Below are 11,956 nucleotides of genomic sequence, written 5' to 3'. Positions count from 1 at the left end.
GTGGGCGGTGCCACGCCCATTGTCCAAAATCTTACTAATTTTCTATTCTGCGTCACAAGGTCAACCCACCTACCAAGTTTCTTCGCTTTATCCGTCTTTGGCAATGATTATCGCATTTTTTCGGTTTTTAGAAATTTTCGATATCGAAAAAGTGGGCGTGGTTATGGTCCGATATCGTTCATTTTAAATAGCGATCTGAGATGAGTGCCCAGCAACCCACATACCAAATTTCATCAAGATACCTCAAAATTTACTCAAGTTATCGTGTTAACGGACAGACGGACGGACGAACGGACGGACGGACATGGCCCAATCAAATTTTTTTTCGATACTGATGATTTTCATATATGGAAGTCTATATCTATCTCGATTCCTTAATACCTGTACAACCAACCGTTGTCCAATCAAAGTTAATATACTCTGTGAGCTCTGCTCAACTAAGTATAACAAGTAAGAAAGGCTAAGCTCGAGTGTAACCGAATATTACATACTAAGCTGAGGGCTTTGGAGACAAAAAAGGGAAAATCACCATGTAGGGAAGTGAACCTGGGGTAACCCTGGAATGTGTTTGTATGACATGGGTATCAAATGGAAGGTATTATTCTACAGGTGGAAGCCATTTCGGGATATCGCCATAAAGGTGGACCAGGGGTGATTCTAGAATGCGTTTGTACGATATGGGCATCAAATGAAAGGTGTTGATTAGTATTTTAAAAGGGCATGGGCTTTAGTTCTATAGGTGAACGCCTTTTCGAGATATCGCCATAAAGGTGGACCAGGGGTGACTCTAGAATATGTTTTTACGATATGGGCATCAAATGAAAGGTGTTGATTAGTATTTTAAAAGGGCATGGGCTTTAGTTCTATAGGTGAACGCCTTTTCGAGATATCGCCATAAAGGTGGACCAGGGGTGACTCTAGAATGTGCTTGTACGATATCGGTATCAAATGAAAAGTGTTACTGAGCACTTTAAGAGGAAGTAGGCCTTAGATCTATAGGTGGACGCCTTTTCGAGATATCAACATTAAGGTGGGCCAGGGGTGACTCTAGAATGTATTTGTACGATAAGGGTATCAAACGAAAGGTGTTACTGAACATTTTAAGAGGGAGTGGGCCTTAGGTCTATAGGTGGACGCCTTTTCGAAATATCTCCATTAAGGTGGGCCAGGGGTGACTCTAGAATGTGTTTGTACTATAAGGGTATCAAACGAAAGGTGTTACTGAGCATTTTAAGAGGGAGTGGGTCCTAGGTCTATAGGTGGACGCCTTTTTGAAATATCGCCATTAAGGTGGGCCAGGGTGACTCTAGAATGTATTTATACGATACGGGTATCAAATAAAAGGTGGTAATGAGTATTTTAAAAGGGAGTGATATTTAGTTCTATAGGCGGACGCCTTTTCGAGATATCACCATAAAGTTGGGCCAGGGGTGACTCTAGAATGTGTCTGTACGATATGGGTAAAGGTAAAGGGTTTTAAAAGCGAGTGGCCCATAGATGTATATGTGAAGGCGTTTTCGCGATATCGACCAAAATGTGGACCAGGGTGATCCAGAAAATCATCTGTCGGGTACTGCTAATTTATTTATATATGCAATACCACGAATAGTATTCCTGCCAAGATTCCTAGGGCTGTTGATTTCGCCCTGTAGAGCTTTTTCATTTTCTTCTACTTAATATGGTAGGTGTCACACCCATTTTACAAAATTTTTTCTAAAGTTATATTTTGCGTCAATAAACCAATAAAATTACCATGTTTCATCCCTTTTTTCGTAATTGGTATAGAATTATGGCATTTTTTTTCATTTTTCGAAATTTTCGATAGCGAAAAAGTGGGCGTGGTTATAGTCGGATTTCGGCCATTTTTTATACCAAGATAAAGTGAGTTCAGATAAGTACGTGGACTAAGTTTAGTAAAGATATATCGGTTTTTGCTCAAGTTATCGTATTAACGGCGGAGCGGAAGGACAGACGGTGGACTGTGTATAAAAACTGGGCGTCGCTTCAAACCAATTTCGCCCAGTGGACGCCTTTTCGAGATATCGCCATAAAGGTGACCAGGGGTGACTCTAGAATGCGCTTGTACGATATGGGTATCAAATTAAATTGGTTAATGATTATTTAAAAGGGTGTGGGCCTTAGTTCTAAAGGTGGACGCCTTTTCGAGATATCGCCATAAAGGTGGATCAGGGGTGACTATAGAATGCGTTTGTACGATATGGGTATCAAATGAAAGTGTGTTAATGAGTATTTTAAAAGAGAGTAGGCCTTAGTTATATAGGTGGACGCCAACAACAACATTTCGGGTTATCGTCATAAAGGTAAACCAGGGGTGACTCTAGAATGCGTTTGTACGATATGAGTATCAAATGAAATGGGTTAATGATTATTTAAAAGGGTGTGGGCCTTAGTTCTAAAGATGGACGCTTTTTAGAGATATCGCCATTAAGGTGGACCAGGGGAGACTCTACAATGCGTTTGTACGACATGGGCATCAAATGAAATTTGTTAATGATTATTTAAAAGGGAGTGGGCGTTAGTTCTAAAGGTGGACGACTTTTCGAGATATCGCCATAAAGGTGGACCAGAGGTGACTCTAGAATGCGTTTGTACGATATGGGTATCAAACGAAAAGTGTTAAAGGGTATTTTAAAAGGCACTCCCTTTAGGGACTTAGTTCTATAGGTGGTCCAGGGGTGACTCTAGAATGTGTTTGTACGATATGGGTATCAAATGAGGGGTGTTAATTGGTATTTTAAAAGGGAGTGGACCTTAGTTCTATAGGTGGACGGACGCCTTTTCGACATATCGAAATGATTTAGGTATATTATATGTGTGTGCATATGTAAGTATTTATAATTTATGTGTGTTTAGGCTTATTACATTGAATTTCGAATGAACTGATAGTTCTTAAAATATGTGTTGGCATGTACGTACAAATGTATATATGTATTTATGTTTACTTTAGCAAGACCTAAAACTAAGGGCCGATTTCACCAACTCGACTTGGGCTAAAACTTAGTTGTGACTTAAGTTAGTCCTGATTTGCGGCTTAGTTTTTTTTCGGTTTCACCAACTTAGTTACTTAACGAAATTGACATACAACAACCCTATCAGCTGTTTTATACATAGTAGTATTTTTTGCTACTCTTTAATTTCACGCAACCCAATCCATTTGAAGTATTGTCAGTTACGGCTGTCAGTTGCGTATTGGCAACTTTTAATAAAATTATAATAAAAATAATAACATTTCATATGCGGGTGTAAGCGGTTTTGGTAGTTATTTAATGTATGAGAGTGGTACAAGTGGGCTGCTACCTACAAGCTTTCTGAATTCAATTGGCGCTAACACAGAGGCGACACTTGTGCACATGCATCCAGGTAATGTGCCACAGAAGCAAGCAATGAAAGAGCAACTAACACGTTGTATCTCGGTAAATTTATATTCGGTACTGCGAGAATACTATCAAGAGAAGGATCAACAGGTGCCCGAGGCCGCAACTGAGCCAAGTACATCCATTGAAGAAAGAGAGCCAAGCAGTAAAAAGCAGAAACTAAGCGAAGATGATGCGAGTAAGTAAAATTGAATAAACGACTAGACAGGCTTGATCTGTATAAAAATATTGCCAAAAACACTTGGAGAATTCTCCAAAGCCCTTCTGGTCTTGTTTACAGAACGACCTAAATTTGTATGCTCAAAAACCTCGGACAGGTTTTCGCCATTGCAGCACAATAAAACCTTGCTAGCTGTAATAACTTGACTCTTTTTTTTCTGCAGCAACTTCGGGCGCAACATCAAGCACCGTTACAACAACAGCAGCGTCCCCTAATAGCGACAGCACCGGCGATTATAGCGAAACAAATAACCCATCTGCAAAAGTTCCAGCAGCACCGGCGCAGAAATGGCAGATAGAAAACCGGCGTGCATGTGAGTTAATGCGCGTCAATTTTGATGCACTTGTCATAGCAGCAAAGGAACACCTAAGTAACATCGTGCAAGCTTTATTACACTTTGTAAAACCTTCACGCCCAATAGTGTTGTACAGTCTTAGCAAAGAATTGTTAATGGACTTGTAAGTAGAGCTGAAAACCAACTCTAATGTCACAAATTTGCATTTTACTTGAAATTGGTTACGTTAATATCAAATATTGCCCAATCGCACACATCCTGAAGTAAATATGAATGGTAATAGTGGTTACCTCTTGACTGGTTATAACATAGGCTAATATTCTTAGTTTATTTATAATGTGTAAACAATTATATTCAAATTAATAATATATCGGACGAATATATACCACGATTTTAAGTTGACTTTTGCTGTAATTCTTTTTAAATTGGTTTTACTTCCTTTAATTGGAAATAAAATCCACATTCACACCGTTTGGGTGCACCCTTTTCCAGCCACATCCAATTAACATAGCGATTACCCTTACCTAAAAAGAATGGTTGCAAAAAACTAAATACAAAGCATAGTTGGTTGCTATTTAGTGCCAGGCCCACGTTTTATGATTGTATCGAGTAGCAAGGGATTTGAGGATTTTATTACGGCTCTGGATTTTCGGAACAATGTCGGCTGCGTGCTCACCAAAATGTAGATCCTGATCAAACGTCACACCCAAGATTTTGGGGTGTAGGACAGTCGGTAGCGTAGTGCCATCGACGTGGATGTTCAAAATGGCCGACATTTGGGAAGTCCATGTTGTAAATAAGATCGCGGAAGATTTAGTCGGTGATAATGCCAGGTTTCGCGAGGCGAAAAAACTGGAGAGATCAGGGAGGTAGCCGTTTATTCTGTTGCAGAGCTCATCGATCTGTGGGCCTGGGTCTGTGGCCATTATTGTGTAGTCATCGGCGTATGAAACGATAGTGACTCCTTCTGGTGGTGAAGGTAGCTTAGATATGTAGAAATTAAACAAAAGAGGGGATAGAACACCACCCTGTGGCACCCCTTGTTTAATTATTCTTGGTTTTGATGTTTCGTTTCTAAATTGCACCGATGCCTGCCGACCACCCAGATAATTGGGGGTCCACCTGGTCCGCCGGGAAGTGGGGCCGGATTTCGGGAATTCTCCCGGCGGGAATGAAACGTGCCGAGGCGGATTCAATGACCTTACGGAAGGCACGCTCCCCTTGGCGGGCATTAGTCGGGATAGGGAGGGCAGCAAAGCGGTTGTCTGTAAAGCATTTATATTCTTCCCATTTTTCCTTTTTTGAAGTTTATGAAAGTGCGTTTTTCAGTGACGATGAATTCGGCGGTACGCTCGAGCGAAATAAGTATGGGCAGGTGGTCGGATGCCAATGTTACCATCGGCTGCCAGTTGACGCAGTTTACAAATTCTGCGCTCACGATTGAGATATCTGGCGAGCTGTGACAGCTTCCTACCATACGTGTGGGGGCGTCTCCGTTTATTGTGCAGAACGTCGTTTCTTCTATTTGATCAGCCAACATCTCACCCCTACTGTCCGCCCGCTAGTTTGAATGCCATAGATCGTGATGGGCATTAAAGTCGGCTAAGATAATGCGATTGTTGCCAGTGAGTAAGGCGCTGAGGGATGTAGATGTTGATGATTTCTAGGTTTGCATCGCCTGACCGGACAGATAGGCCTTGACGTTCTAAGACATTGTCCCAGCGGTCGATGCCAGGATCAAATATATGATATTGCACAGAGTGGTATATGATAAACGTGAGGCCGCCTCCATTTCCGCTCATGCGATCTTTTCTGTGGACATTATACCCAGAACAGGTTTTCACACCTTGCTGTGAGTTTAGTCTCTTGAATCGCAGCAATGCGGATGTTGTGCCGCTTCATGAAATCGACTATCTCCGTGATCTTCCCAGTTAGTACATTACAGTTTAACTGCAGAATTCTGAAGTGCATAAGGGGAGACGTCGCCACTCTGGGAGTAAGTGACGGGTGAATACGCCTGGGTTGAGGAAGGCCAGGACGCAACTGCTGTTGTTGCCCTGGGACTGGGCGTCCTTGGGCAAGCATTGGGGTACCCGGTAGATTGGGGTTTGCGACCTGGCAACATGGCGCAATGAAACCCCTCGGGGGTTGCCGTCGCGGAGACGCTAAATCGTAGACTACGGTATGCCCTTGGACGTGAACAGCAAGGAGCCACAAAAGATTTATAAAAGTTACGTGGACGTCGGGTTTGGGATCAAGCCCAGAACAACCTGTCCGATACAACCATCCCTTACACGAGACACACTGAACAGAGTATGACCGTCCTAAAAATATTCTTTTCCGGCAGACGCAGCAAAAGCATTTCTCAGGACCGGGGTCAGGAGACGGACCCGGATTGGATTCGATACCTTCCCCGAGCAACCAAACTATATCCGCGCAAAACACTTATGTTCACAACTTTTTTTTGTGGGTACAGAACGTTACAACAACCACATGAAAATCGCCCACTTCAACTGCAAATATCTCAGAACTGAGATACAATTTTTATTTTCCGCCTTCGGATTATTATTTTCGAGATTATTCGCGTCTTTTGATACCTCTCTCGATATTTTTGGTAGCGTATTAGCAGTCGACCCCTCAACTAAACTTTTACCCCGCTGCAAGGATCTGCTGGGAGGACGCAACAAATTAAATGGGATTAGACTGAAATGAAGCCGGACAGCACCGGCTCCCTTGGGAAGCGTTTATAAATAAATATAGAGATATTGTTTTCCAATTGCTATTCACGCATATTCACCTGGGGAATTGATTTTAACATGGGTGCAGTCCATTGCCCCAATTACACGCGGAAAATTTGCCCTTTCTTTAAAAGCAGCCTGTGTTTCCAAGCGCTCCTGTTTCGTTTGAGGAAATTTCACAAAATCTGGTCGCAAGGATACTAGATGGTAGGAAACTAGCGTAATTGCACGTGAGGCACTTGCTCTTGAAACTCCGGAAAGGGCTGCCACAATTTGCTGAAAAGATCCTGAAGCATAGAACCGGAGTGCGATGAAAAATATTTGGTGTGGCTGCATTGCGTTGTTGCTGTAAACGGACAAGTAATTTAGGGCAACATTTATAAAATATGATGTAAACTTACCGAGCTTCAAGATAAATTTTGTCTATTATTAAAGAAAAAACCAACCAAGCAGCATCTTTGCACATACGAAATCGTTCGCGAAAGTCAACATCGTCATAATAATGAAAAAAGTCAGGACGCTCTTTAATTTTTCTTTTTCGTCGAAGCACGATTACCTGCAGAGCTTCAAAATCGCAATCACTTTCACCAGAATCTCGAAGATCCATTAAATTTTTTACAAATTTTCCACCGATAATACAAATAAGCCTCTTCATAGAAGTTACAGATGTCAACAATAGCGGGGTTGCTATATTTGCATAATGAAATAAGTATAAATAGTGCCATTTAATTCGACTCAAAATTTGTACTACAGCAACACTGTTGAAAGTCGAGAATAAGCCAGCTAACAGGTAGGCTAATTTGCGACTTAGCTAAGCATTGGTGGTGAAACAGAAAAATTAAAAAATATGACTTAACTAAGTTAAGTCGAGTTGGTGAAACCGGGCCTAAGAGACATGTTTAATGATAATTAAACATTTACAGTTGAACCGCGTGTTAACCCTTATGCGTATGCATGGCTCTGGCCAGACATATACGAACTTAAACTAAATTTTTTTACAGAGTGATAAAACTACAAATCTAAGATCCAAAGTTATCCTAAAGATATAAATTATCTGCAGTTTTAAAGATTTTTTTTTAAGTACTTTTAAAATAAAGTTTTATTACAAAATTTCAAAACTTATTTGACTTATTGAGTTTGTAATATTGGTGAAGGTCAGTATACTTAACGTTATAATGTGTAAAAATTATTAAAAATGTATCGAAGTGGTCGTGGGACCTTCCCCCTTTACATGTGCAAAAAATGTTTAGCCAATAGACTATTGTCTATCTGTGTCCCAAATTCCATCAAAATCCGTGGAACTGTTCTGGCGTGATTCAGTCACAAGCACGAAAAAATATAATTAAATTATAACAGCTCCTAGGGGGCATGCACCTTCCCCCTTCCTTCTATACTATTGGCTATACGTGTGCCATTAAACCCTTCTTGTGTTATTGAGTCTCAAATACAAAACTGTCGCCGTTTACATAACAACACGAAATGACACAACCTCGTTTGAACAAAAAAACCATTTTTACAGACTATTGTGTGGTGAAAAGCTAATGGAGTACATGTCGCCGTTTACATAAGAACATGAAATGATATAACCTCGTTTAACCAAAATCCATTTTTTAAAGAGTTATGTATGGTGAAACGCCCATGGGGTAAATGTCGCCGTTTACATTAAAACACGGTAAAAGCTTCATGAATCCAATCGGGGTTCCTTTTTTATTTTTCATGAAATCTTGAAATTCAAAGGATTCGACTTTATATGGCCAATACTTTTTATTATTTTAGAAATGGACGTCCTAGCCACCAAAGTAAATGAGCTCAATGGTGGCATTAAGTCTCCTCTCGAGCAGATTAGATAACTCGAGGGGCGTCTATGTGGTACAGAAAGGAACTGTGTCACTTTGGATTCAATGAACACCATTGTCAGAGCAGTATTTAAAATATATTGGCGGACATCGTTATTGCGTGAAGGTGATGCAAGCTTTTGAAGATAGTACCTCCCAATAAAGCTCATTATTTCAGTGACATGTTCATGGAAAACCCGTTAATATAAGGCAAAAAATTCGTGAGGTGGCCGATTCCTCATTTGAAGCGTACAATGTCTTTGGAAGTGGTTGCGTGGAAATTAAAGGGGTACTATCATTACACTGAGCCGGTAAAAAATAAGGCATAAGGACCCTAGAACTCCAGCTCAATCATCTTGTCCAAAGGGGACAACGCTGGATGTATTTAATGCGACGGTCAACCACCAGTTGTCATTGATCGTTAACAAAATCATTACAGAAGAATTTAGTCAGGAAACCGTGTAAATCCTTGTTTAAACGTATCGCAATAGCGTATCGGCATGCGTTGATATTCCAAATCTCACGCTAAGAAATACAATAGTTCACACTTACTTGACAAACAGGATTTTGGTTCTTTCAAATATTCTAATACAATAGTCACAAAGGCCACCACTCCTGCCTTGAAGACTTTCCAAATAAAACTGGGTGAATAGAAATTCCAGTCAAGGTTATGAAAGAAACCTTTCCAACACATTCCGAATGAACACCAGAGAAAAGAGAACCACCGCTCCGAGTAGGCCTTCAGATCTAATACCACCAGAGAAGATGGAGGTTGATGGAAGTATCTAAACGAAACAGGTGGATAACATGCGCATGCCTACCAGCAACCGCAACGCATTCAAACGTGCGCCTGAATATCCATGGGAGCAGCCCTATAGCAGCGGCGGTTGTACAATATGGAGACATCTGGTTTGGAACAGATGCCAAACGAAGTATTTCATTTAAAAGAGGAAGCCTAACACACAAGTATACCTTACCTTACATGCCAGTGCTCAAAAAATGCGCTTTTTAAATTCTTTGTGTATACAGGCGCGAATAAAAATGTATTAAACACACACTAGCTCTAGGTGGTAACCATTGAAGTCACCATTCCAAGTACATACAAGTGCTGGCCCCATCTTAATAAAAAACAAGTAAGGAAGGCTAAGTTCGGGTGTAACCGAAAATTACATACTCAGTTGAGAGCTACGGAGACAAAAGGAGGGAAAATCACCATGTAGGAAAATGACCCTAGGGTAACCCTGGAATGTGGTTGTATGACAAGTTTATCAAATGGAAAGTATTAAAGAGTATTTTAAGAGAGAGTAGGCCATAGTTCTATGGATGGACGCCATTTAGGGATATCGCTATAAAGGTGGACCAGGGCTGACTCTAGAATTTGTTTGTACGATATGGGCATCAAATGAAAGGCGTTGATGAGTATTTTAAAATGGCATGGGCTTTAGTTCTATAGGTGAACGCCTTTTCGAGATATCGCCATAAAGGTGGACCAGGGGTGACTCTTGAATGTGTTTGTACGATATCGGTATCAAATGAAAGGTGTTTATGAGTATTTTAAAAGGGAATGGGCCTTAGTTCTATAGGTGAACGCCTTTTCGATATATCGCCATAAAAGTGCAACAGGGGTGACTCTAGAATGTGTTTGTACGATATGGGCATCAAATGAAGGTGTTGATGAGTATTTTCAAAGGCATGGGCTTTAGTTCTATAAGTGAACGCCTTTTTGAGATATCGCCATAAAGGTGTACCAGGGGTGTCTCTAGAATGTGTTTGTAAGATATGAGAATCAAATGAAAGGTGCAAATGAGTATTTTAAAAGCGAGTGGGCTTTCGGTGTATAGGTAGACACCTTTTCGAGGTATCGCCATAAAGGTGGACCAAGGGTGACTCTAGAATGTTTGTACGATAAGGGTATCAAACGAAAGGTGTTACTGAGCATTTTAAGGGGGAGTGAGCCTTAGGTCTATAGGTGACGCCTTTTCGAAATATCGCCATTAAGGTGGGACAGGGGTGACTCTAGAATGTGTTTGTACGATATGGGTATCAAATGAAAGGTGGTAGTGAGTATTTTAAAACGGAGTGATCCTTAGTTCTATAGGTGGACGCCTTTTCGAGTTATCGCCATAAAGGTGGGCCAGGGGTGACTCTAGAATGAGCTTGTACGATATCGGTATCAAAAGAAAGGTGTTAATGAGTATTTTAAAAGGGAATGGGTCTTAGTTCTATAGGTGAACGCCTTTTCGAGATATCGTCATAAAGGTGGAACAGGGGTGACTCTTGAATGTGTTTGTACGATATGGGCATCAAATGAAAGGTGTTGATGAGTATTTTAAAAGCGAGTGGGCCTTCGGTACATAGGTATACACCTTTTCGAGATATCGCCATAAAGGTGGACCAAGGGTGACTCTAGAATATTTGTACGATAAGGGTATCAAACGAAAGGTGTTACTGAGCACTTTAAGAGGGAGTAGACCTTAGATCTATAGGTGGACGCCTTTTCGAGATATCGCCATTAAGGTGGGCCAGGGGTGACTCTAGAATGTGTTTGTACGATAAGGGTATCAAATGAAAGGTGTTAATGAGTATTTTAAAAGCGAGTGGGCCTTCGGTGTATAAGTAGACACCTTTTCGAGATATCGCCATAAAGGTGGACCAAGGGTGAGTCTAGAATGTTTGTACGATATGGGTAAAGGTATTAATGAGGGTTTTAAAAGCGAGTGGCCCATAGATGTATATGTGAAAGCGTTTTCGCGATATCGACCAAAATGTGGGCCAGGGTGGTCCAGAAAATCATCTGTCGGGTACTGCTAATTTATTTATATATGAAATACCACGAATAGTATTCCTGCCAAGATTCCAATGGCTGTTGATTTCGCCCTGTAGAACTTTTTCATTTTCTTCTACTTAATATGGTAGGTGTCACACCCATTTTACAAAGTTTTTTCTAAGTTATATTTTGCGTCAATAAACCAATCAAATTACCATGTTTCATCCCTTTTTTCGTATTTGGTATAGAATTATGGAATTTTTTTTATTTTTCGAAATTTTCGATATCGAAAAAGTGGGCGTGGTTATAGTCGGATTTCGGCCATTTGTTATACCAAGATAAAGTGAGTTCAGATAAGTGCGTGGACAAAGTTTAGTAAAGATATATCGGTTTTTGCTCAAGTTTTCGTATTAACGGAGGAGCGGAAGGACATACGGTGGACTGTGTATAAAAACTGGGCGCGGCTTCAACCGATTTCGCCCATTTTCACAGAAACCAGTTACTGTCATATAATCTATGCCCCTACAAAATTTAAGAAGGATTGGTAAATTTCTGTTCGACTTATGGCATTAAAAGTATTCTAGACAAACTAAATGAAAATAGGCGGAGCCACGCCCATTTTAAAATTTTCTTTTATTTTTGTATTTTGTTGCATCATATCATCACTGGAGTTGAATGTTGACTAAATTTACTTATATACAGTAAA

At 40.6% G+C, this 11,956-nt stretch overlaps 1 protein-coding gene across 1 annotated transcript; it reads left to right on the top strand.

The window, feature by feature from the left end:
- The first annotated feature begins 3,019 nt into the window (after positions 1-3,019).
- LOC137234639 (tRNA (adenine(58)-N(1))-methyltransferase non-catalytic subunit TRM6-like) lies at positions 3,020-4,278 on the top strand. The gene is made up of 2 exons (XM_067758096.1): positions 3,020-3,573; positions 3,779-4,278. The coding sequence occupies exons 1-2, from the start codon at positions 3,288-3,290 to the stop codon at positions 4,075-4,077; spliced, it is 585 nt and encodes a 194-aa protein (XP_067614197.1). The 5' UTR covers positions 3,020-3,287; the 3' UTR covers positions 4,078-4,278.
- Positions 4,279-11,956: the final 7,678 nt, after the last annotated feature.

The sequence above is a fragment of the Eurosta solidaginis genome, chromosome X (genome assembly GCF_040869045.1).
Source record: "Eurosta solidaginis isolate ZX-2024a chromosome X, ASM4086904v1, whole genome shotgun sequence".
Taxonomy (NCBI): domain Eukaryota; kingdom Metazoa; phylum Arthropoda; class Insecta; order Diptera; family Tephritidae; genus Eurosta; species Eurosta solidaginis.
Note: the sequence above shows the minus strand (reverse complement) of the source record. Positions and strands in the feature narration are given on the sequence as shown.

Coding starts and splice junctions, on each gene's coding strand:
- LOC137234639 (XM_067758096.1), top strand. CDS start 3,288: ATGTATGAGAGTGGTACAAGTGGGCTGCTACCTACAAGCTTTCTGAAT. Junction 3,574..3,778: donor ACTAAGCGAAGATGATGCGA/GTAAGTAAAATT, acceptor TTTTTTCTGCAG/CAACTTCGGGCGCAACATCA.